The 26,557-nt window shown below is 34.5% G+C and overlaps 1 protein-coding gene across 1 annotated transcript in view; it reads left to right on the top strand.

The window, feature by feature from the left end:
• DNAH12 (dynein axonemal heavy chain 12) overlaps window positions 1-26,557 on the top strand; it is a 72,140-nt gene that overhangs the window by 27,911 nt on the left and 17,672 nt on the right. Inside the window, exons 30-55 of the mRNA XM_068408550.1 lie at window positions 554-663; window positions 1,632-1,815; window positions 3,028-3,168; window positions 4,095-4,178; window positions 4,262-4,450; window positions 5,128-5,247; window positions 6,053-6,241; window positions 6,932-7,083; window positions 7,795-7,933; window positions 8,021-8,187; window positions 9,247-9,502; window positions 11,654-11,953; window positions 13,147-13,325; window positions 14,892-15,084; window positions 15,175-15,336; window positions 17,308-17,502; window positions 18,326-18,459; window positions 18,795-18,957; window positions 19,408-19,488; window positions 20,712-20,888; window positions 21,677-21,808; window positions 22,233-22,322; window positions 23,903-24,043; window positions 24,179-24,420; window positions 24,757-24,904; window positions 25,767-25,912. Of these exons, the coding sequence (XP_068264651.1) occupies window positions 554-663; window positions 1,632-1,815; window positions 3,028-3,168; window positions 4,095-4,178; window positions 4,262-4,450; window positions 5,128-5,247; window positions 6,053-6,241; window positions 6,932-7,083; window positions 7,795-7,933; window positions 8,021-8,187; window positions 9,247-9,502; window positions 11,654-11,953; window positions 13,147-13,325; window positions 14,892-15,084; window positions 15,175-15,336; window positions 17,308-17,502; window positions 18,326-18,459; window positions 18,795-18,957; window positions 19,408-19,488; window positions 20,712-20,888; window positions 21,677-21,808; window positions 22,233-22,322; window positions 23,903-24,043; window positions 24,179-24,420; window positions 24,757-24,904; window positions 25,767-25,912 (4,214 nt within the window). The remainder of the gene's footprint in view (window positions 1-553; window positions 664-1,631; window positions 1,816-3,027; window positions 3,169-4,094; window positions 4,179-4,261; window positions 4,451-5,127; window positions 5,248-6,052; window positions 6,242-6,931; window positions 7,084-7,794; window positions 7,934-8,020; window positions 8,188-9,246; window positions 9,503-11,653; window positions 11,954-13,146; window positions 13,326-14,891; window positions 15,085-15,174; window positions 15,337-17,307; window positions 17,503-18,325; window positions 18,460-18,794; window positions 18,958-19,407; window positions 19,489-20,711; window positions 20,889-21,676; window positions 21,809-22,232; window positions 22,323-23,902; window positions 24,044-24,178; window positions 24,421-24,756; window positions 24,905-25,766; window positions 25,913-26,557) is intronic.

The raw sequence follows: 26,557 nt of genomic DNA, 5'->3' as shown, positions 1-26,557 counted from the left end.
ATCTGAGTTCCTTGACATCCAGAAGGGTTGTGTAAGGCGTCCTACAGATCAGATATTCATCTGCAGATTTACCAAATTTTGGGGTCTTCTGCTGATTTCATTCCTAATTTTTTGACATAATTAAGTGAGATTAAGCTCTGTGTTTGTATTTTCTTTTATTTATAGCAACAACTAAAGCATAGCTCCTTTGTAGGAGGATGGTTGGGAAGAAGATGAGCATGTTGGAAAAGGCAAAATGGATTAACTTTTAAAAAATTCCCAGTAAATACTAGAGTCTTGTTAAAAGTGTATTGTTCCAAAGCACACTGTTGGCTTCCTGATGGTGATATGCCTTCTTCTCAAGATAAAAATTGTAGTTTACTCTTGTTCTAGCATATGAAGTACAGAGGTGATTTTTTTTTTTCCCAGGGATGTTTGATATATTCTGATGAATAGTATTTTAGTTATTAATTAATTGGAAACCCTTATTGATGAGCATAAACTGTTCTACTGTAGTCCAAGACAGTAATTTAAATTGTAGAAATGATAAGATTAGGTTCTGTTTTGATTTTAGGATTTTCTGGAATGTGCCAGCGAATGTTGCATTCGACATAATGTCCAACCTGTAAAAGCTTTTATAGAGAAAATGTTACAGACATATGAAATGATGATTGTTAGACATGGGTAAGATTCTCATACCGTTTCACAAGCAGTATCTGTTGTAATTTTGGCTTATACTGTAGTGGTTATTTATATCAAGTATAAAAGGTCTTAAGGGTGGCAAAATGTTTTTATTTGTATTGGAACAGTTGGTCACCAATACTGCTTTTACATGTACCAAAATTCTTGTAAATGTATGTCTGGGGAATTGTACTACTCTTGATATCAGAAGTACCTCACCTGGGTCATAATTTTAGCTGCAGATATCAGTATGGTGGAGACTTAGGTCTGTGAAGGTTTGTCTATATTAAAATATTAGTTGTCAGATCTCTGCCATTTTATTCCTGGCTTTTATTACTGAATAACAACTGTGTGGAGAAAATATATACAATGTGACATCAGTCGTGTGATTGTTAATATTCAGCCCATTAATTATCTTTTCAGTGTGACAAACGTATGCAATATGACATCAGCCATATGATGGTTAATATTCAGCTCATTAATTATCTTTTCAATGTGACATTGTTATAGTTGCATCCCTCTGCTGGGTGACTAAAAAAATTATTTTGAAATGTGGGCAAAGAGAGTTTGGGGGTTTTTTTAGGTTTTGGGGTTTTTTTTGTGTGTGTGTGTAGTATGTATTCCTACTGTTTGTGTTCTTCCAGAACATTCTTATAAACTATGTCTAGACTGAAAAGAAACTAGAAAGTAATCTTTGATTCAGTAAATAAATGAACTAGTATGGTGGTAAATCTATATTTTAGAGGACAACTCTCATACAGTGGCTGTGCAATCAGATTTGCGTGTGCAGATAAACCGGTTTTGCCTAAATGATGTTTCCTATATACAAACCAGATTTACTTGCTTTGCTTTTTGAAAATTAGGTGAAAATTAGCTTTAAGCATATGAATGATGCTGTTGGCCTTCATGTGGTCTGTAAAAGTGTAAATTGCAAGACAAATTTATTAATAGCATATTTTTTTTTCTAACAGCTTTATGCTGGTTGGGGAATCTTTTTCTGGGAAGACCAAAGTTCTACATGTGTTGGCAGATACACTGTCTCTTATGAAAGAGCGTGGTTATGGTGAAGAAGAAAAAGTAATTTTTAAAACTGTGAATCCAAAATCAGTCACTATGGGTCAGCTTTTTGGGCAGTTTGATATAGTATCCCATGAGGTAATGTATGTTTTAAAAATAGTGTATAGTAATTGCCCACTTTTATCTGTTTCTGCCTCTCACCTGCTGTGACTTTCATGGGTTTTGTATGAGTGCACTTGTGTAAGTGTGTTCTAACTTCAGTTTAGCTCATGGTGTCACTCCACAGTTGTTTTCAGGGGCAGGAAAGGCAGTTTACAAGGCTTCTGCTTCTGGTTTTTAAGTCCAAATTTCAAGCAGCATTTCCTCATCCGTTCCCTGGGCTCCAGACAGTGTTATAGGGCTGTGCTATAGATTAAATTGCTGGTTTGGTTTTAAGAAAAAAGAACCAAATGTACCAGTATGGGTGCAAGACTAGGAGCTACTAATCCTGTCTGTTTTTTCTGCTTTGTAGTATTTCTAGTGTTTTTGTTTTTGTTTTTTTTTCCTATATAAGTCAGACCTCCATTATTCTGGATAGTAAACCACTGAATTCATATTTTTACTATTTTAAACACAGATGAGAACACAATTGTAAATTTTATTTTAACTAATACTTCTAGAGCTTGTTCTAAGTTACTGTGTAAAACAAAACGCAGTACCAAGGGTGTATGCAGTTATGTAGGTTTAAATATGCAAAAAAAAGCGATACCATTCTGAGGGTCGTTGTCCTAATATAGTTGCATTCACAGAATCACAGAATGTTAGGGATTGGAAGGGACCTCGAAAGATCATCTAGTCCAATCCCCCTGCCGGAGCATTCATGCTAGGACATCATTCCAAACTTACCTGTATTCATTTCTCTCTCTATTCCTAGCCAGTATAATCAAAGTAATGCAAAAACTATCTAGAAAAACTTATGAACTCATGGGTCCTCAAGTGTGAAACTTAGGTTTGAAGAAGAAACAATATGAAGACGTGAATGTGAAACAGTGAAACTTAAGGTGTCTCTGGGGAGAAACAGATGCAAGACAAAGCAGAAGCACGTCTAAGTTTCTGTAAATTGAATTGCCTGTCTTGTGTTTGTGGCAATATTTTTTAAAGTGAAAAAACCACTATTTTAAAATTTGGTAATGCTACATGACCCTCAGTGAAACTGCAAAGTTATGTTCTGCTCTCTGCAGAACATGAGAACAATAATTAAAAGAGAGGAATAATGGAAAGGGAATGGGAGGTTTTTCTGTTACCTGTGGTTTAAATTAATCTATGTATATACTATCGCTTACTTTTCATTTCTACGTTCTCCCCCTCTAGTGGACAGATGGTATAATTGCTAATACTTTTAGAGAATTTGCATCATCTGAGACTCCTGAGCGCAAATGGGTTATCTTTGATGGCCCAATTGATACTTTGTGGATAGAAAGCATGAACACAGTTCTGGATGACAACAAAAAGGTATCAGTCACTAGCAATAAATGACTAAATAAAATAATATGATATTTTGAAAATATTCTTCTACATATAAAACCAAAAATGCAAACAGCATTTGAAAAGAGCAAGTGCAAGGTAGCTTTGGTAATAAGTTGTAAGCTGTTTTTGGTTGGTGTTTTGATTTTTTTTTTTTTTTTTTTTTTTTAAACTTTATTGGAATTATAATCTCAGAATCAGCTCATTGCTGTAAGACATTAAATGTGTAGTATTTCCTTAATGTTGTGTTGTAAGTTTGTAACATAAATAATTGAAATATAATGAAAGGCATTTTTAAAAATTTATATTTAATGTAAATCCCACAGTTTCAAAACTTGCACAAACTTAGGCACTTACATTTAAAGACAATCCCAAGACACAGAGAGTCGTGTTTTCAAAATTAGTGACTTCTGAAGTCAAAGTTGTAACCATACAGGACTTTTGAGAATGGGCCTTAGGAATCTCAAAGTGAATATAAAAATCAGAGATTACATTTTCAGTTTAGATTCTGGATGACAGTGTGTCAAAATACTCAAATTGAACTTTTAATAAGTAGGAATGCTGGGCCTCCAGCTGGAATGCTTCAGTATTAGCAACAATAGCTGCAGATACCCTTTCTCCTTTCTGCTTGCTTTCTTTTCTTTCTCCTGTCATACACAAGATTGATAGTTACCTGTAATGAACCTACTGGTAAGATAATGTGGAGTACTATGGTTTAAGTGAAGAATTTAGCTAAAGCTTGAAAAAAATAATTACTGCTCCAAGTGATTAAATGTTTTATGTGGTTCGTCTTGCCTTGGGTTATACTTGATTTTGCTGATATTCATGTACAACTCCTGTGATAGGAAGTGTAATTTACAACTAATTTTTTTTTTCTAATCTTGCTTGTGATTATTTTGTGTTTATTATTAAAGCTTTGTTTGATGAGTGGGGAAATCATCCAAATGTCCCTTCAGATGAATCTTATTTTTGAAACAATGGATCTTTCCCAGGCATCAGTAAGTTTTGTATTTAATGAAAATATAAAACAAAGTTCAATATCTTAAAAGTATAATAAAATAAGTTTACAATTTCTCCTTAGCCTGCTACGGTCAGTCGTTGTGGCATGATTTATTTGGAACCTTCTCAACTGGGCTGGAGGCCACTTGTTACCTCTTGGTTGAGTAAACTGCCTGAACCTCTTAACTTAAAGGGACATCAAGATCTTCTGCAGGGACTTTTTGATTGGTTAATACCACCAGCATTAGCACTCCGTCAGAAACAGTGCAAGGTATTTTTTGCCATTTTTTCCTGTGGTAGCTAGGTGGCCATTTCCATACTGTTACCTTTGGTGGATAGAACTATTCTCTCATGACAAGCACAATTAGAATGAATATGCAGCAGCCTCCTGTTGTTTTGAGAAGGGCAACTCTTGGGTCCAGTTTGGAAAGTTAAAATGAGAATGTTAGGTAAGACTTGTAAGCTGATCGTAGTTTTCACCTTGTTCTTTTCGAAAGTGAAGTAAGTGCTTAAAGCACTGAGTGGAAAGTCTTCCCAAGAGAATTTTGTACATATATTTTTTTCTTTCAAGATGTCATGTTGAACAGGGAAGTACTTTTTTAAGTGTTAGGTGAAGTGTACATGCAGTTCCTTGCAAACTCTGTGTGATATAGTGTTTAGGCTTTTGCTCATGTATTGCTGTAGTTACTTCTGTGGGTTTTTTTTTGTCTTAAGATGCATGATTGTAGTGGTCACGTGGTAGCCATGAAAATGGTTAACAAGCTAAATGTCTTGACATTTCAAGGATAGAGGAGAGCAAATGATCTTTTGAATAAAAGTCAGTGTAAACATTGCCTTCAAATATTTGTTCAGAATTAGCTAATTATCTAGTTATTTTAGTATTTTAGCTCCAAAAGATAAGCTAACTGAACGCGTAAAGTATAATATCCATCCTTTTGTATCTCTTAGGAATTGGTACCTACAAGCAATACCAATGTTGTGGTAGCTCTTACACGGCTTTTTGAAATGTTGGTTTGTCAAACTGTGCAAGAAGATCCCACTAACAGAAATATCCATGCATGGATTATGGTTGGTTTTTTAAACCTGTAGAAAAATATATATCTGTTTCTATGTATGCCAGTCTTCAAAAATAATTGGACTTATCAAAACAACTTTAATTTGAGATAAGAGAAATGTGAAACAATTTCACTACCTCCTTGCTCCTTCCCCCCAAACTTTGGAGATACTCAGATGAGACACAAGTCTTACAAGTAATGAATATGATTGAATATTTTACTATTTTTCCAATTAACTGGGGTAAATAGTATTTCTGTTAAATGTACTTTTTAACTAACCAAGTAATTAACTAAAGCAAAGTGTCTTGTTTCCCTTGAAGGAAATAAGTGTTTATGTAATACCGATAGACTTGTTTGAGCAAAATTTCCGTGGGAAGAGTGTTTTTTGAGAGTTGTATTAGTTGATGCTCTGTCTGACCTTCTGTGACTGTTCTTGTGAAAAACTGAAGAAAACAGAATGTAAAAGTATTTATTTAAAATTGAATTAGAAAATTCCTAGATCCTGCTTTGCAATTAGAAAATCCCTGAGACCACATGATTGAACTCTTCTCAGCCTTTGTCATGTGACATAATGCTTTAGTCAGTGGCCTTTATTTTTGGTCATCTCTGCCCCCCCACCCTTCCTTGAATAAGGTTTTTTGTTTGCTCTGTCTTTAATCAGATTTCTAAATCTCTTTAGCCAGGGCTCTTCAAGGGTAACTTGTAACACCTGGCTGCTCAACAGTGTTTTTCAGAATTATGTTTGTTAATCAGACTGTACAATGTTCATATTTATATGTCAACTTTTTAGACAGATCCTCATCTTTTTGCATTTGCAGGGTTGCTTTGCTTTTGCCACCATCTGGTCCATTGGTGGAACTTTTGATGGTGACAGCAGGATAATTTTTGATAATTTCTTGAGGGAAATTTTGACTGGGAAATCTGGAATAAATCCTGTACCAACGAGTGTGGGAAAATGGGAGTGTCCCTTTGAAGAGAAAGGCTTGGTCTATGACTACATGTATGAGGTATGATTGATTGCTTCTGCATTGACTGAAGTAGATTCTTACAGTCTGAATGGAATGAAAATATAGCTAGCTGGATATTTGCAAAGCTTGTTGCATGTTGCAGAGTGTTGGTGTTAGATTAAATCCCACAGTGCATTTTTAATTTATTTTTCTTTTTGGAATACTAACATACTGACCAAATTTTTTTAGAAAATACCAGGATGTACACATCTGTTATATTAATAATGTTGCCACATTATAGTTATTCTGTAGCTAAAGCTAAGCTGACGGACTCAAATCTGGTTTCGTATAGAAGGAAAGATGTGAACTGTCTAGAAGGAAAGCAGGATATTGAGCCCATAGGCAGTTTGCTTCTATTACAATTTTGTTTATAGTATCCATTAGAAATGTTAGATTATAATTACACTTTTTAATTTTTGCATATGTTTTTCCGTTGGGTTTTTGTATGTTTTCATTTGTTTTGGCTGAACTAAATCTTTAAGAAAAGAAAGGAGTCTAAGCTTAGGTATGTACTTTAACATTTTATTAGTGGGATAAAGCAAACTAAATATATGAACTTCTGAAACACTTAATATTCATTAATTTATTAAAATACATTTTTTTCATTTTTCGGAAGTGAAATAGTAGAGAAAACCTTCCATATGTGTTAGAGATAACACTGTTCTATTTTACATCTGTATTTCTTCCTAGATGAAAGGCAGAGGATGTTGGGTTCATTGGAATGGATTTATTAAAAATATTAATTACAGTGATAAAAATGTGAAGATTCAAGATATTATAGTCCCAACTATGGATACAGTCCGATATACCTATTTGATAGATCTATTCATTACCCATGGAAAGTAAGTTACTTCAGTGCAAATTTCTGAAATATTGGTCATAGGTAGAAATATCTCTTACACTTTCCATTGACTACATTGTTTTTATCAAGCCCTCAAAGTTTATTTGGCCTGTTAAAATGGACATTTACTACAAACAATGCAATTTGTTGCCTTAAATTCTGTTTTAGTTTTTTCTATGAAGCCTTGCTATAATCCAGTTTTAGTGTGCTCGTTCTGATGATGCTGTTATGACAGCTCAAAGAGTTTTAGTACCCTCTTTCTTCTTTGGTAATGAAACATACATAAGTTTTTTTTCTTTGATTAGTCATATCAAAACCAGTTATATTAGCTATGGTCAGATCATATAAGAGAATGAAATATAAAACAGCTTTGGGTTAAATTTCAAGGCTGAAAGTTTTATGAAGTTCAAACTACTGCAAGAACTATCAGGAGAAATTTAACTCCCACGTCATACATACTCCAAAGCCAGCAGAATGAGGAAATGAGAAATGTCTCTTTCTGTGTCCCCTTTGTCTTGTTGGTAGGAGCAAACTGAAATTATGAAAGGGTTATGTGAGTATGTTAAAACATTTTAGTTTCTTATTAAGGCACGCAATGTTTTTAGCGGTAGAACAAGCAGGGTAAGTTAGTAAAACCTTGGACTTCTAATTGCAATTAGTTTATAGTTTGTTAGATTTCTCCAGTCTGTGTGCTTTTTCTTTCTTTGTGAAGACCGCTGCTTTTAGTGGGACCAACAGGTACTGGGAAATCTGTGTATGTCAAAGACAAGTTAATGAACAACTTGGAAAAGGAGCGCTACTTTCCCTTCTTCATTAATTTTTCAGCTCGAACCAGTGCCAATCAGACCCAGGTTAGTAGAATGGCTAATTCATGTTTCAAAAAGATAGCATATATGAATATTTAATCTATGTTTTGAATATTCCTGTTTCCATTATAGAACATTATTATGGCCAGACTGGACAAGAGGCGCAAAGGAGTCTTTGGCCCTCCAATGGGAAAAAAGTGCATTATTTTTGTAGATGATATGAATATGCCTGCTTTGGAGAAGTATGGTGCACAGCCTCCTATAGAACTTTTAAGACAGTTCTTTGACCATGGATTTTGGTAATTTGAAATACAACTGAAACTTTTTTGTTGCTGCATTTGCTGTTATAATTATTTATTCACTTGAATTTTATTTTCAAAACTTTAAGGTGCTTTGTCAATATTAAGGTAGCTTTGCTTTATATAAAAATATATTATTTAAAGTTGAAGCAACTTCCGTGTTGTTCTTCAATTGACTTTTCAATTTAAGAAATTGATCATCAGATTTATTTGGGATTTTTTAGAAGATTTTATTGCTGAACTTCAGCAGTACTTGTATATATAAATAAAACCATTCTTTTACACCTGGATTTTTTTATGTCAGCATTTTTAATTATTTTTGTTTTTCAAGTGAAGCTCCTTGTTCCTTTCCTTTCTCTTCCTCCTCAGAGTGAATTGGCAGTTTTTTATATATATATGTATATGCAATTTATATAAAAGTTTTGATTTTACTTATTGCATTGGTTTTTACTGTCATCCAAGATTCTATTAGTTATCAAAATTTTTTTTTATAATATTTTAAAATATTTTTTTTTAAATAACAATGAAATTAGACCTGGTAATAGACCTGAAGAAAAATAAGCTAAAGGTCTTTCCTGCTTTTGAGGCTTTTGGCTCTGCTTAGATTAAAAGACTGGAGCAGATGGTCTCCTGAGGTCCCTTCCAGCCTGAATTATTCTGTGATTCCAGGCACTTCTCAAATATCTGTTACTCTTGAATAGAAATAATATATCTCGCCACATTACAGTTTTAAATACTCATCTCAAAATTTCATATCAGGTTTTATGTAACCCAGTTTAAACAAACAATGTTTCTTTCAGGCCAGCATATGATGTGTTGAGATTAACTGATGCATAGTTATAAGATTAGTTGTTCTTGTTTTTTTTGGTTGCGTTTTTTTGTTTGTTTTAAAAAATATAAAATATATGTGATAGTATATATTACATACTATAGTTTTTATATTTTTAAGTACATATGTTATGCATGCAGAGAGTACGCTGTCATATAGGTGCATCTAAGCTGTAACAAATGTGTCATATCTGTAACTATCTAAATGTCACATCACATTTTATTTTGAAGGTATGATTTGAAGGACACATCTAAAATTACACTTGTTGATGTACAGTTATATGCTGCTATGGGGCCTCCAGGCGGTGGGAGGAATCCTGTTACTCCTCGATTTTTGCGACACTTCAACATTTGCACTATTAATTCTTTTAGTGACGAAACCATGAACCGCATCTTCTCTACCATAGTAACTTTATACCTACGGACTAGTGAATTTGGTTCTGAGTTCTTAACAATTGGAAATCAAATTGTCACTGCCACTTTAGAGGTAAGAGGCAAATACCTTAATGGAAGTTTCTTTTGATTTGTTCAGTGAAGTTCCACTGGCTCTATAATAATTTAATTCATAAAGCAGAGATTTTAAATATTTTGTTTCTTATTATTTTTAACATGAAGCCTCATCTGCTTTGATAACATTTTCCTAGTTTTATTGTTGCAGTAACCTTTTTATTCTAGGAAAATTGTCTTTGAATTTGTGTTAATGTGGGCTCCGTGGTACCTGTCCACATAATGTCAAGTAGATGAGACTGGAATCTCTTTGGGGTCAGACAGGCACAGGTAGCTGTCACATGCAAAGACAAAATGAAAATATCAATTGCAACCCTTCCAAAATTCCTTCTCAGAGAGACTAAGAATGAGTCACTTTCCTCCTTCTTCTCCCAGTTTTTATGCTAATTATGGACACATCACAGCAGACTAAGGAAGCCAACATGAACATGCAGCTTTGTAGAATCTGACTCTGGCATCACAAAAGACGTCACAGAAATGTGGTGAAATGGAAAGCCATTAGGCCCAGCTGTATGGAATTTCTAAAAGTTTCATGTTACAGATTTCAGCGAGTATCACATTCGCAATGTACCATACACATAAAAAAAGGAATGGCAATTCGTGACATTTTTGCAAAGAAGCATTAAGTTACAGGCATAATATCAAAAGTATAGCTTTGCTGGCTTATTACGTAGCAGAAATCAGTAGCAGTGTGAACAAATCCACTGCCTACTGTAAGTATTCATTATGGAAATGCATTAGGTAGCTAATATTAGGCCAATGAAAAATTCTCACAGAAAATCTGATCAGCTTCAAAGGCAAAATCAAATGGCTTAAGTTTCACAGGGGATGTGACTTCCTTCTACTGCAGAACTGAGGCCTTTCTCAGACTTTCCGCTAGTTCTACTTATACCTAAGGACATCCTCAAGACTGAATCTATCTCATTCCAAGGACTTGCAGAGCTAGTATTTCAGATCTATTGTTAGATAATACATTCAATGTATGAATCACAAGGCTGACTGACAGCTGCCACTAGAAATCTTTTTGTAGGTTCAATTAATCCTTCCAAAACAAACAAGCAAATGAAAAAGTAATTTGCAAGAAATTCACACATTTTGCTTCCTTAAACAGAAAATAGTAGTAGCAGCTACTAGCGATTTGAATGCATTAGATTACATATTTAAAACATACAATTTTGTCAGGATACATCTTAGACCGATTTCAGAGTGTTGTCTTTTAATAGAGTCGTGCAGGTATTTCTCATCAGACTGCATCAAGGTTTGATTATACTGTTAGGCTCTTACACATCTGCCTGCTAGAGACTCTGTTCTAACATGGATTTTCATCCTGGTAAGCAATACCCTCCAACTCCTAGGACTAAAGTATAATAGAAGAACTGAGCTTTGGAGTTGGCTTTAGACATGGGACAACAGGTGAAATGTGTACTCAGTACAATGGTTAAAGTCAAGCCTGTAATACTTGATTTTACTGTATGTTTTTTTTTTAGCAGGTTGATGTTTGATAATTGTCTTCACCTATGAGTATACAGAGACAGATTAAGTATCCTCTGTCAGCATTCCCTTCAGCATGTTATTTATGCGCAATATAATGAGAAATGACACTATTTCTGTCATAACAGTATGAACTAGCCACAGCTGATGCATTCCAGACTAGAGCAAAACATAGTCAAAAGACACTTTTCTTGATCTGCCTATTCCTTCAGCATTTCTACTGACATTATTTTTGAGTAATTTGTAGATATGCAAACAGATTCAAACACTGAAAATCTAGGCAGTTACCATTACATGTCATTCAATACCTCACTTGAAGCAGGATATCATATAATTAAAGGAAGTCAAGAGATCTGAGTGATATTCCTGGTCCTGCAGCAGATTTCTTTACACTTGCTACAATTACTTTTCCCATTTGCAAATTTAGGTTAGTAGTACATGTATATTCCAGAACCGCATGAGGTGCATCTGATATATTCAGAGGACTTCAAGGTCTTTAGACATTATTAGGATTTATTAACTGTGAACTGTTTTTCTTGGGGAAATAAAATTTTAGAAGACATTTAAGATTTATTGTAGTAATATAGTCAGTGTTAACTGTTTTGTTGTTTTTGTTCTTTTTTGTTATTATTATCTTAAGGTGTATAAGAAAGCCATCAAAAATCTTTTGCCCACACCAGCCAAATCTCATTATACATTCAACCTGCGTGACTTTTCGCGTGTTATCCATGGCTGCTTGCTCATTAAGCGAAAATCAGTTGAAAGCAAACATGTAATGATTCGGCTGTTTGTACATGAGGTATTTCGTGTCTTCTATGACCGTCTAGTGGAAGACAATGATAGAGCCTGGTTGTTCAATTTAATGAAAGATATTGTGAAAGAACATTTCAAAGAAGCATTTGATTCAGTTTTTGCACACCTGAAGCAAGGAAACACACCTGTGAGTATCGCGTTTAACCTGTTGCAAAAAATTGCTTTCAATATAAATTTAGGACCAGAATATTTCTCAATCACACATGAAATTTTGGATCAAATGTGCTTGAAAATTTGAGTTGAATTTGACAAAATGGCTTCTTTGGAAAAAAAAAAATGAGTGAAAATGTTTGGAAGGGTTTAACTGTTGTACGTAAACGTTGTTTTCAAAAAATACTTAATTTAAAATGTGGGTAAACTTACTACTTTTCCATAAAATAATTTTGTGTATCTGATAGTGAAACAAAAACTTGTTTCTTATTCGACTAAAAAAAGGAGTACAACATTTTTTCAGATTTACCCAAAAAACCTTGATTATTTATATCTTATGAAATTTAATTTACCAAGCGTGGTGTTTTATTAAGCTCCTAGATGTCTGCACAAGAAATAAAGCATCCAATTAATCAGTAGGTGAGCAGAGGAACTTTTAAAAAAAATTCTGTCACCTCTTTTCTTGGAGATGTAGCAATACGTACTGAATCTTTGGGCAATGGGAGGTAACAACAGGAAAAAATCAGAGTAATTTATAAATCACTACCACAAAAGTAGCTAGGATCTACACATAGCATAGTACCTGCATGGAGAAATACGAGTATAAATACTCTTAAGTGGACTTCCAAAGACCTGTTTTACAGGATAAGAGACATTCCCTTTTTAAATTTAGCCTGTGACTGACTTACTGTGTGGTAAAGAGCATTCAGTAATTGCTATGAAATTCTAGTATTTAAAATGTTGTGTAATCATGTTATGCTGTGTGCCTTGTCTTCCTTTTTTCTGCTTGTTTTTTTTCCTTCCCCTGTCATCTCATTGTTGTATAGAAGAAATAACTTTGTGGTGTCAGCTGTCTATTTCATATATTGAAAACTGGGAAACATACATCTGTATAAATTCAGTGTAATCTGAAGGTCATGATTATGAGACTGTTAGTAGCTATTTGAGCCAATTGTGTTCCGTGAACAAATTAAGAATAAGTATATTGTTTAATACAGGAAATAGAGAATTTTGAGGTGGTTGTTGTCTGTGAGTCAAAATATTTCAGAGTGCTTGTTCTCATGTCTCGAGTATTTGTCTAAATTCTCCTTTGTTTTCTAAAATTCCAATGAGGAACGTGTTCATTAAATATTAAGCTTGACTTCATAATTTGTTGAATGTTTACCATAGGTAACAGAAGAAAACATGAGAAGTTTGTTTTTTGGTGACTATATGATTCCAGAACTCCAGGGAGATGAAAGACTTTATGTTGAAATTCCAAGCATTCAGCTGTTCAGTGATGTTGTGGAGCAGTGTCTGGATGAATATAATCAAACCTGCAAAACAAGAATGAACCTTGTAGTTTTCAGGTGCATACGATCTGTATTATTACGAGCTTTAAGCAGTAGTTGATAATTCAGTATATCCAATTTTGTGGGCTGTGTTTTTTGTATGTCTCCTCCCCTTTATGCATCCAAAATGTGTTTGTGGTGTTACACCTTTTTGGGTGGAAGTGAACTGATTTTTCTTTTATGCCTCTGCTTTTTCTATCCAAAAGTAAATTATGAGAAGTTTTTCTCCTAAGGGGCTTTGAATACATTAGAGAAACATTGTGCACCAAATCAGGTGGGTGCTCTACTTCTGCTAGGCCTCCGTTCCCAGTGAAGATGGATGTCAGTTTTGCCTGCAGCCACTGGACTTTCATTTCACCAAGGACAAGCCTGTGAGGTGGAGAGTGAGATATAGCACAATTGTAGCCATCTGTCTGCTCTGTTATTATGCAGCACAGCTATGCCCCACTTCGGGCCATCTACCCATCTTGGTGCTGCAGCTAATCCTGTGAGATTTTAGACTCCGCAGGCTGCTATTGTTGCCTTAACTTGTGATCAGGCAGAGCTACAACTGGGACAGGTTAGGAGGTCACAACTCCTTCCTCCTCCCTATTGCTGGAGATTGCTGCCTATTCATATTTACCAGTGTAACTTGACACATAGCTGCTTTGTGAGGGTGATTAGGGTTAGTTTAAACACTTCTAACAGCAGCTTATTTTAGTCTAGGTCATTTTGACAAGCTGCATTTGTGAGTACCTGTATATACAACTACTTGGTGTTTGAAGAGCTGGCAGCCTCTGATCAGAGGCGACATCCTGAGTGTAGAGTGTAGCCTTAGAGTCCAATCTCATGGATAACACCTGGATTCGACTCCTTTATTTCTCTAACCAATCAAAATTTTAAAAGAATGTGTCTTTTTTGAAATGCTTTAACCTTTTTTTGAGACCACTTTTAACTGCTGCTCAGCTTACTTTAACTACCCCATGCCCTGTGCTTAAATTAAGCACAGGTCTCCTGTAGACCTTGTTGCATATTCCGAGATAAACAATGCTTATGTTTTCATAATAGATAGGACTCTCAGTAATGTGCAGATACTGCTTTCTGAAGATGTTGTTCCAGTATCTATTTCACATATAAGTTATAAAGCACTGTCAGAGGCAGAGGGAAGGGACAGGTTTGTTGATATAAACCATTTTTCCACAGCTGTTCCTTTAAAAAGTATTTAAACTGTTATACTTCAAGAAAGTTAAAACTAATAATACTGCTATGATTTAGAAGTAGAGAATTTCTGTTGTTTTTCTTTTTCTTTGACACCTTTATCCATGTAGTGCTCCTGTTCTCACCACTGTCGATTCCTTTTAGTAATTTGTAGTCATTTGTAATTTAGCTAAATATTGATATTTGTATAATAGAAGAGTTATGAGTTTTTTATTTTGTGGTGCATACCCATTCCCATTCTTCCTGTTCTGCCTCATCCTACCACCCCACCCCACTTTCAGAAATTTGTTTTGGAGATGCTACTTCTATACTTGTTTCACAGATTTATAGGTGCACAAATGTATATGTATTTATGCCATTCTAGTAATCAGCACATTTCAAATATAGGTATGTGTTGGAACATTTGTCTCGCATAAGCCGTATTCTGAAGCAGCCAGGGGGTAATGCTTTGTTGGTTGGAATGGGAGGAAGTGGACGTCAGTCTTTGACTCGTCTAGCAGCATTCATGGCAAAAATGTGTGTTTTTCAACCAGAGATTTCTAAAACCTATGGTACAAATGAGTGGAGAGAAGATCTGAAAGTGAGTATTAATAACCTGTCTGCATTTTGACTTAATTTTCAGGAAGGGTGTTTTGCAATGTACAATATTTTAACTCTCTTGCATTTTTAGAGTCTTCTGAAGGGTGCAGGTGTAAAAGGCTTGAAAACTGTATTTGTAATCACAGATGCACAAATTAAAGAAGAAAGCTTTTTGGAAGATGTTGACAGTGTCCTCAACACTGGGGAGGTACCCAATCTTTTTGCAGCAGATGAAAAACAAGAAATTATAGAGGTATCTTTAGAAATTCTCTTTAATGTCACCTCCGTTTTAAGCTATTTTGTCAGTTCAGTGTGAAGTGTGTGGCTTTTGGATATATGCACTTAATTCTGTGACTTTTTTTTGAGACCTTAGATCAGCCAGTTATTAATAAACTTATGGAGCAGCTTATGGCTACTGCTGGGTTTAATTCTCACCTGGCATTCTGTTCACAAACATGTTAAGTTGTACATGTAGGGATCTTTGATTGTTCACAAATACCCCATGGCCACAGTTATTTTTTTCAGTGTATTGTGCAGAAGAAGAATGTACATCATAATGTTTTCATTGATCAGTTAAGGACAAAGACATTTTTTGAGAAAACACAGCCTGCATTTGTCAATAGACTCCTGCTGTCTAGGGCACTAGGGCATTGTTAGACAGAATTTCATAGTCTTGACATTTCTACTCAGAGGGAAGTTGGGGAACGGTGCTCCATGGATTCAGGCTCAGAAGTAAACATGCAATGTACTCAGGCAATTTTAAAAAAAATTTCTAACTAAAATCAGGCTTAGATTTTCAAAATAGCAGTCACCGGTTGGGCGGGAGGGACATCAATCTTTGTATACAAGTTGGAAACTTAATGTTAGCTAGCAGTATTTGGAATTGTGTGCCGTGCTGTCTTCATATCTCTGTGGTATGTTTACTAATAAATTACCTAGCTATGCTTCTAGTTGACATTCAAAGTAGTTCTTAGTGCATACTCAAATGTTCTTTATTGAAATAGCTATATCACTTGATGTTACTGTATTGTTTTTTCTTCTGCCTAAGTTATGGAGCATGTTGATACCTGCATTCCATGTATTGTGCAAAGAAGTTGGATTATAATTCTAATAATCTTTCTCTATTACTGTTTCATTCTTACCAGGTATATAATAACAATATTAAGATAATATGGCTCTTTTACAATTTTACAGTTTATACGAAAATATTCAATTGGCGTACACTAGAACTTGGTAGCTATCCATAATATGCCAACTGAGCAGAGTTGTTTTTTACTCACTTAAATCTGCTCCATCAAAATATTTACACTTTTACTTTATTGCTACTACATTATTTTTTGTCGTTTATTTTAATTGCGGGATTATGTAAAGTATACATGCTTTTGTGGAAGCATAATTTGAGTTGTAGGGGTTTATAGTCAGTGTTTCATGGACTGTTAATTAATTGAGGATATTAATACTTTTATGAAGTAGTCCTTAGTTTCAAATCTAGAGGTTTCTTCTTTTGAGAGATTATTGGTTTTGGTAAATGAATGAATGGAATGTGTTTTGATGTTTAAAACTTAAATCTTCCCTCCAATTAGGTAAATACAACATATTTTAGTATAATATTCAAGCTAAAAAAGTTCTTAGTAAGTTAATATCTTGAAATATTGTTTAGGGGACTTAGATGGCACTTAAAGCATACATGATGAGAAAAACATTTGCTTTTGTGATAGTGGCTTTTGTGTAATGAGAGTAGTAATTTGCCTTATCTGTTTCTATCTACTAAATCTTTGAGTGACTGAAGATTGATTGTAATTAAGCCTGATAGCTGTATTTATCATGAGAAGGCTTTGGTTCTTTATTTCTTGAGGGTGCTAGTTATGGGTCTTGATTTTTCAGAATGTGTTTTAACCCTCCGTCTCTTCTTAATGTGTCTTGCCCATCTGGAACTCATCTTGGGATGGATTTTCAGTTTTTGTTCTGATGTATTCTCAGTTTCTCAAAGCAGTAGATGATTGTTTCTAGAATGAGTTGTCAGGGTCACAGATAAATGTCATAATCCTATTCTCAAGTAGTGTTTACTACTTGTTCTGTTTTTCTAGTTTATTCTACCTGTTTCATTTATCAATAAAAAATTTTATTTCATGGTGATGCTGTCATTAACAGAATTGTTATAGGACTTCAGAAGTCCTTAAAGAGAAATTATATAACAGTTTTTACCCTATGTATTATTCCTAAGGGTGTTCGTGCAATAGTTCAGGCTGGCAATAAACGTGAAGAACTCAGTCCCTTGGCCTTGTTTGCATTTTTTGTGAATTGCTGCAAAGAAAATCTCCATATTGTGGTAGCATTTAGTCCGGTTGGAGATGCTTTCCGCAATCGTCTGAGACAGTTTCCCTCACTCATCAACTGCTGTACTATTGATTGGTTCCAGGTATGTGAAAATATTTATATTGTTTCCTCAACAAACTATTTCAGTTTTCTAACAATCTATACTTTCATGTCCCATTAGATTTTTCTCTTGTCTTCTTTGTAGAGGTACTCCATGTTTTTCAAAATTTTAAAATAGCATGGCCACTTTTTTGTAATATTTTGGGAGCTCTTTGGTGTGCGATCTAAGTATTTTGACAACTAAACAAGTAAATTTTATTGCTACAAATTTTGCATATCTGAAGTAGCGAATAGTCTCTGTTTGGTGATGGCAATTTTTCATTTTATTGCATAATGTTTATGTTTTAAAGGACTAGAGAAACCATTTCAATGTGATTGTAAAACGATCATAATTTCTGCTGCCTGTTAAGCAGATCATGCATCATGGGAATGACTAGCAAATGCAAGTCCTGTTGTTTATCAGTAGATCTTTCATAGCAGAATAAAACTTGGAAAATTACTGTAGTTAATGATCCTTGATGTAAGTGGTGTCACTCTCGATAAAGTACAGCTAGCTCTATAGCTTGGCCTGGTGCTGATATCAATTAATTTTTCTGCTGAAGGATGACATAGACACAGAAATATTTGGATAGAATGGCAATGTGCAGCTTTTAACTAGAAGATCGACCAGGAGTTGCCAGAAAAGATTGCATGAGTAGGGACCTTGCTGCCTGATCTAACCCTTATATCAGTTCATTGTTCTTGAGACATAGTTGGGACTAGCGTGTTCTCATTCTAATGTTTTGAATTGTAAGAATTGTTTTTAAAGTATGAAGACTGCTAACAGCTGAATTTTACAAATGCTTCTCCCCTCACTTCTCCCTCAGCCGTGGCCTGAAGATGCCCTTGAACGTGTGGCTAGTAAGTTCTTAGAAACACTTCAGCTCACAGACAGTGAGCGTCAGGAAGTTGTGCCCATCTGTAAATACTTTCATACTTCAGTTGTGTCACTCTCTGTAAGGTCAGTCTGTTTCTTTTGAAAACAACTTGTTAATTTATGGAAATATTAAGAGGGAAAAGGGTATGCTGTTAAAAGTAATAAATTGAGCAACAGAGAACTCAAAAGTTGAATTTTTAGAAGTAACAAACAACAAAATGGTAGGTTATTGAGTTTCATTACTACTTATTTCTGTATTAAAAGTTGAAGTATACTATCTGCCTGCACAAAAATATTATGTAAAATTGTCAAAACTGTTTACTCCTATTGATTGCCAAACAGTTACATGACTTTGCTAACAATAGTTAAACTAAAGAAAGAAAACTTAACGGTGCGCTTTTTTTTTTTTTTTTAAATAGGTTCTTGCGAAGTCTGGGACGCCATAATTATGTTACTCCTACTTCTTATCTTGAGCTTATTGCTGCGTTTCAGAAACTTCTCACTCAGAAACGAGATGCTGTAATGAAAGCCAAGAAGAAATACGTGAATGGACTAGATAAACTAGCTTTTGCTGAATCACAGGTGAGTTAGGACAAAAATGGAACTGAAAACAAAGATGTTTGGCAAAAGCAGGTCTTTTCCTGGAGAAGTCAGACAAAAGCTTACTTCAGATTTTGTTTAGCTCAATCTTCAACAGTAAAACTATAAGAAATGTAATTTGCCTTTTCTTTCCTACAGTTACAGCAGTTGTGCTAGAGGCCACAGACCTCTAAGCCTGTATTGCTAAGCAGTATGTGAACAATGTCCCTTTCCTAAATAGTTAACAGGTGACTATAAGTGAAGGTAGTTCTTAAAATCAGAGATTGTACATATGAGATAAAAATAAGTCTCTAGAGTGTTTTGATTTGAAACTGAATGTTATTTCCTTCTATCAATAAATTAGTCATTAGGTAAAATCTAGGTTTTTTAGAAATTGTTGGAAATTGTGCTTGGCACTTCTGAATCCTACCTGATTCTTTTGCATATGTATAGGTTGGTGAGATGAGACAAGAACTAGTTCAGCTGCAGCCCAAACTGGAAGAGTCTAAATTGGATAATGCAAACATGATGAAGGTAGAGTTACACAAATACAACTTTGTGGTTTTTAATGTAAGCATGTGTATACTTGGGATCCAGAGTTTCACCTTCGTAATAATTAGCTTTGAATGAGGAATCCTAATGGTACAATGTGCTTCTACTTCAGTATCTCAGCTGATTGTAGACAGGTCCTAAAGAATATGCCTGTATAAGGTTGCTGATATGTAACTTTCAGAAAATAAGAGTTGAATTCAGGTTTTTGAGCTCACTTCTTATTTGCTGGGGTTTGCAGTATTGTGAAACTTGCCACTATTTATGCTTATATCCTTAAAACTGGAAGAAAATTCTATTTGTTAGGTAAGATACAGACTCTGGATATACAGTCTGTGCCTAAGCTCCCTGCTGAAGGGATGTTAGAGGAACTCTCATGCTAGTAGTGGTTAGACTGGGTTTCCTCAGATCATTCACAGACATTGCAAAAACCACAAATAGTTCTTCAGCATGCAAAATAAACAAAAACAATTTTGCACAGTCTGTCTTTGCATGCACAGGGATTATACACTTGATTTTTAAAAGATCCTAAAAAGGATTACCTTCATAGAAATCAAGTGGGATTTAGAAACCAATCTCTTAGGTGTTTTTAAAAATTCTGACTTGCGAAAATACACTTATCTAGTATGTTACTGTTGCACCACAAAAAAGCAAGATTTGATTGACCTTTTTATGCACTTGCCACTGATCTGTAAGTGTTTTTTACAGATACAGTGATATCTCTTCTACCTACTCTTACAAACCTCTGAGAAAAGTAGACGTCACTTCTGTAGAACTGAAAAGGGAGTACTTGGATGAAGGCTTGACTCATCACTGAAAGGAAAATAAATTTCAGTAGTCAATGTTATAGACTATGAAGCTATGAAAACCCATTATAAAAGCTAGTTGTTTTTTAGTTACAGCCTGATGCACAAACATGAAGAGTTTCTTGTCTCCTGAACTTCAAACATATTTTAAATAGCTTTTATTGACAGTAATTGGATTTCATGCAGTTTACGTACTGTTAAAGCTCCATGATGATGTTGTGTTATGCTAAAAAAAAAAAAAAAAAATATTCCCTTAACATAAATTGAAAATATATGAGAATATTGAAATACTTCAATATTCTCTTTAGATTTTACAGTATTCCATAAGTGCATACTAGGTAATTTCAGTTTATTTGATCATTCACTGCTTAATAGGAAGCTTACCCATGTGTTTTTCTTTAGACTATAGAAATAGAATCTGCAGCAGTAGAACAAAAAAGAAAAACTGTAAAAGTAGATGAAGAAATTGCTACAGAAAAAGCTGAAGAAGCTCAGACATTGAAAAATGAATGTGAGAGTGAGCTGGCAGAGGCAATCCCAGCCCTGGAGGCAGCACTTGATGCTCTTGACACTTTGAAGGCAAGCTGATCTAAACTTCAGCATTTGAAAGAGTTATTTAACATGATGAAACTCTTCCATTTATTTGGGAAAGAGTGCACTAAGATGAAAAGAATTTGAAAAGTGTTAAATTTCCTTGGTTTTGGCAAAGGAGAGGACCTGTACAGTCATTTTTCAGTATATTTCCTGTTCATGTACTCAGAATGCAAAGGAGCAGGGGGGCTATGCGTTGAAAAATTGTTTATTTGCAAGAAAGCCCACTTGTGGGAAAAGTAACCAAAACGTGAGGTTACCAGCAGTGGTATCAGCTGAAATTCCTCTTTCAGCTAAGTTGATGTTGACTGCCAGTGTGTAACACGACATTTGTTTATGGCTAAGAATTATCTGGATCTTTGGTTTAAAGGTTTTGTCCTTGTCATGACTTATACATGATCCGAAAGCAGTATTGTTGAGAAAGTCCTGCAGAAATTTAGTATAGTAGGAGTTCTGAAGTATATGAGATGTCTTAGGTGACACTTACAGAAGTATATAAAAAAATATTCTGACCTGGACTTTTTAAAACATAATTTTAATTAATCATTAGTTAACTTTTAAGTAACAATTAGTTACTAGCATTTATTTAATTTTTATTTCCCCTGCATAGAATAATTGTCTTGCTAACACTGTATCATCCCTTCTAAAAGTCCTCTATAATTATGTTAATTGGTACTGGTGTTATAAATCCCCTTTTTTCTGTTAGTTCATTTATCTTAGTGGTGAGAAAGGCATAACATTTGTCATAATCTTTTTAAATGTGACTTTTATTTTAGCCTTCTGATATATCGATTGTCAAATCAATGAAAAATCCTCCATCTGGTGTCAAACTTGTCATGGCTGCTGTCTGTGTTATGAAACACATAAAACCTGAAAAAATTGCACATCCTTCACAGCCTGGAGAGAAGGTAAAATGGCAGACAGTAGTTTCAAGTAAAAGTGTAATTCATGTTCTTCTCAACACAGAGCACTTGTTCAATAAACAAGATCACCCAAAGTCCTCTAAATTAGGCAAGTGCTTACAGCCTCCATCCTTTATTTTACTGAAAACTTCCAGAATTCCAAATTTTCTAAGTTTTGTAATGTGCAAAGAGAACATATTTAATTTGCTTGACTCTTATATTGATAACAGATAATACATAGCTCTTTCCTGAGACACTGTTCTGGTTTTAAGTATGGTTTGGGGAAAATGTTTTATCTGATAGACTTTCTCCTTTATTGACATCTCAAGGCAATACAAGGTCATCAGTATTAAATATATGTGAGTTTGTAATTTGTTGTTTGTGTGTTTGTTTTAAAGCTTGAAAAGATATTTCCTACTGTGTTTTGTAGATTTTGGATTACTGGACTCCAAGCAAGAAACTGCTTGGTGACATGAATTTCTTAAAGGATTTGAAAGAGTATGACAAGGACAATATTCCAGTAAGGCTTCTGTCTATTTTTTCAGTGATTTTTACCATGTAGACATTTTCTTTCAGGGGAAAAAAAAAAAGTAAAATTAGAAAATACTATACCAAAGGCCCTGTTTGTCCCAAGTTAATCAACTTCTGTTATAACTACGGATCTTTACAAGCTGATAGAGTGTCTCTATAGGATGAGTATGGTCCTGGCAAGTGAGTCAAGCTTCCTCAGGGTAAGCCTTGTAAGTGGCATTTCAGAAGGTTTTAGAATTCCCTTTTGGAATTTCTAAGGCTTCTATACAGCCTGTCTTCTGTTTGAATGAAATGTCCTTCTGTGCACACATGTTTCTAAGTTTGCAATTTATAAGTAGTATCTCATCAAAAGGTAAAAATAATGCATAAAAAACTGTATCAGAGTAAATAGTCTGTCTTGTCCATTATCCTGTATCCAAAAATGGCCATAAGCAGATGCCTTGGAAGGTGCAGGAACAGTATATATATATATATAATTTCTTCAAATATTCCTCTAGCCTCCAGCTCTTTAAATGAAGGTTTTCCAAAGCTAGATGTAGTTTCTGTGTGTTTAGTAGCTTTCAGTGGATCTCTCTTCTGTAATTTCTCTAGTCCTCTTAAGCCCATGTAAAGTTTCTGTAACTACAAGCCCTTTTTACAAAGCATTCCAGAAGTCTACTTTAAGTGGTATGAAGAGCTATCTCCTCCTGTTTCATCTGAACCTGGGTGCTTTTGGCTTTATTTCATGTGTCTGTTTTGGGTTTTGGTTGGGGTTTTTTTTGTGGAACCAGTGAACATTTTATCCCTGTCCAACCTTTCTATGCCTTTTTTTTTTTTTTGTGCTAGATTTTCGAAATCAATTACTCGGTGTTATAAGCTTTCTTCTATTTTTTAAACGACTGTCCATATTGGTGCTGTAATGGCTGTTTCTAGTTGTATTATTTTGATTGAATTTGGTTGAATACCCAGTGACAAAATGGGTAATATTTTGTTAAGTATATTAGAAGATATATGATAAATGCAGAAATGTACTAGCTATATAACTTTGTTTAAATATGACCACCCCCCCCAAAGATCTTATTATCTGAGAGTGTGATTCTTGCCGTTTGCCCAGTTCAGTAGAAACTGAATATGCTTTGCCCTTTATAAAACCGGTCCCCAAAGGTAGGCACAAGCAATGTAATTAATTTAGATTTTATCTTGCATTAGTAGAAATACATTTTTATAATGGCCCCTAACAGCTGTGTCTTGAGAAAAGATAGCAAGTAATGAAATTAGCATGTTTTGCACAAGGGACAGTGTAAATTAAGGCTTCTATGTGACTGTAATACTCTTAGCACTTAAGTAGCTGCCACATGGAAGACATACCAAGTGCACAATTATAAAGGATGAGGATAGGATTAGGATGAAAACAGGAAAAGACCACAAAGCGTGATAGGAAAATCAAAAGAAACAAATGAGCAGTGGTTTCTACCACAGTTAATACTGAATAGTTCTTTCCTATTTCATTGTGTAAAGAAATGGCAATCAATCAGTGTAATTTTAAAGTGTCATCAGACTTTGATGAGCTATAATGCTTTTGTTATCCAGGCAGCTGTCATGCAGAAGATTCGGGCTGAATACTTGACTAATCCTGAGTTTAATCCACAAAATGTGGCTAAAGCTTCCTCGGCAGCAGAGGGTTTATGCAAATGGATTACGGCAATGGAGGTGTATGACAGAGTAGCAAAGGTGCGTTTTTGATCTTAGTCCCTCAGTGCTATGAAATCTTTCCTTTGCTTGGTATATTCACCCTAAGCATTGTATTAAATAATAAAGTTACAAAAATGTTAATTAAGCATTTGTGTACTGGTTGTAATTGAATAGGTGGTTGCACCCAAGAAAGATTGTTTAAGAAAGGCACAGGAGTCCTTAGCAGAGAGATTGGCGCTCTTGAATCAGAAAAGAGAAGAACTTGCAGCAGTTGAAAATCATTTGGCTGCTTTGGAACAAACCTTCACTGAAAAAAATGAAGAAAAGGCTCGTTTAGAACTCCAGGTTGATCTGTGTGCTAAAAAACTAGAACGAGCAGAGAAGTTGATTGGATGCCTTGGTGGAGAGAAATCAAGGTCAGGTTAAAGTTCAAATGTCAGATATAACAGCCATTGTAGAAATAGAATTTGAACTTTGGTTCTCTGAGCCTTTAATGCTGTATCTCTGTGTGAGGGCTGTACTGTTTAAGAGTGTCTGGGCCCTTTAAAGATTCCTGATTGTAATGTAAAGATATGGGCAGCAACATTGGGAGAATTGTAGAGAAGGTCTTCAAAATGAGAATAAAATACATAAACAGTGTCCTTATTCTCCACCTGAAGTTGAGATAAATAACAAAGGTTTATTTTTATCATCAGTATCATTAATGGGGAGGTTTCAGCACCATTTTTTTCTGTCTCTTCTGCTGGTCATAGATGGAGTAATGCTGCAAATGACCTTCAAGACACATATGATAATTTGACAGGAGATGTTCTGATATCAGCTGGTGTGATAGCATATCTGGGAGCTTTTACTGCTGGATTTCGACAAGAATGTACCAAAGACTGGAGCAAACTGTGCGAGGTTAGAAGGTTATCTTAGATTTAAATAAGTGTTTGTTTTCTTTTGGACTACTGCAAAAGGCTTTGAAAATCCCTTGTCATTTGTTTAACATTAGCCTAGTAAAACTCATTAAGATCAATGGGATAAATTCTGCTGATCCAACATTCTGTAAATTTGAATTTAATTAAATCAATTAATTTACTCCAGACTTAAAGTAGCATATCAGAAATGAGAGCACATCATTGACTTTGTAAGGCTTAATTATTACTTAAATAAAATCTCGCAATTTTCTCTATTTTGCCTTTAAATGAAAGAATTAACTTTAAAATGCAGTTATGTGTAATGTAAAAATATTTCTATAATAACTTACGCTGGCACATATTTATATGTTAATTAAATGGTTGATTATGCTGTTTGCAAAGGGATGGTTCCAACATACTTGTACTAATACCATAATTCATAAATCAAGTGATTTGAAGTCACTGATTGTGACTGTGGTATTAAACAGTAACAAATCAGCATTGGATTACTGTATTGAGTTAATGGAAGATATAGTCATTAGATGATTTCCAGCTATGTGTGAGTTTCTTAAGGTAATGCATTGCCATAACTTCACATAACAAAAAAAAAGACATTTAAAATCTACAAAAAACTGGACAAATCCTACAAAATTTGGAGAGTAAATATTCCATGGGGAAATAGAGTTAGCTGTTGAAACTATGATTTTATTTTTCCCAGGATTTTTACTTATACTTGACCTGTTTCCAACTCTTAAAAGGAAATGCACATTGTCACTTGGGGTTGAAGTGGCATTTAATATAAGACGTAAAGAAACATGGAATAAAGATAAATGGTGTTTTCTTCTTTTCTTTTCTTTTTCCAGGAGAAAAATATCCCTTGTTCTGAGAATTTCTCTTTAAGTAAGACTCTTGGTGACCCAATAAAAATAAGAGCCTGGAATATTGCTGGTTTGCCAGCTGATGTATTTTCTATAGACAATGGGGTCATTGTTGACAATTCAAGACGTTGGTAGGTGACAAAAAGATTTAATTTTCAAATCTGTACAATTTTTCACTTTTTTTAAAAAAAGCAAACTAAATATCTAGAGACAGTGTAGCTTCTGTAGAGACAATGCAGTTGAAAGCAGGAGTGGAATTTTATATCTAGCTCCTGTGAAATTTAAGAGCTGTAACACTAGGGATTTGTGTATGTAGTTACGTGAAGGCTTTCCTTTCAGGAGATGCAGTCTCATGGATAAAGGGGGTTTTTGTGTTTGGTTTTGGGTTTTTTTTTTAAATATTGTACCTTGGCCTATTACTGGCTAATAAAGCATTTGTAAGAATTCGTTTTAGAACTGCACAGAAGTCCTCATTCTTTACACCTTTAATGACAGGATTCAGGTTATGTAAATTGCAGGGTCCAGATACCACAGTCCACTTCAGGTTCTTACACTTATAAGGCTATCACATGACATTTTAATGTTTTATAGATATTTATTGTGTGTGAAACTTCTATATAAATGACATATAACAACTTTTTTTTATTCTACCTGAAATTTTATTTTAAGGATGATATCTATTACATTATAGGAAAACTTGTGATAGCTGTCTGCAAATAATCTGCACTCAGTAGAAATACAAGATTATAAAACTTCTAGTGATATTCTTGTGATCT

The sequence above is a fragment of the Nyctibius grandis genome, chromosome 10, assembly GCF_013368605.1.
Source record: "Nyctibius grandis isolate bNycGra1 chromosome 10, bNycGra1.pri, whole genome shotgun sequence".
Classification (NCBI taxonomy): domain Eukaryota; kingdom Metazoa; phylum Chordata; class Aves; order Nyctibiiformes; family Nyctibiidae; genus Nyctibius; species Nyctibius grandis.
Note: the sequence above shows the minus strand (reverse complement) of the source record. Positions and strands in the feature narration are given on the sequence as shown.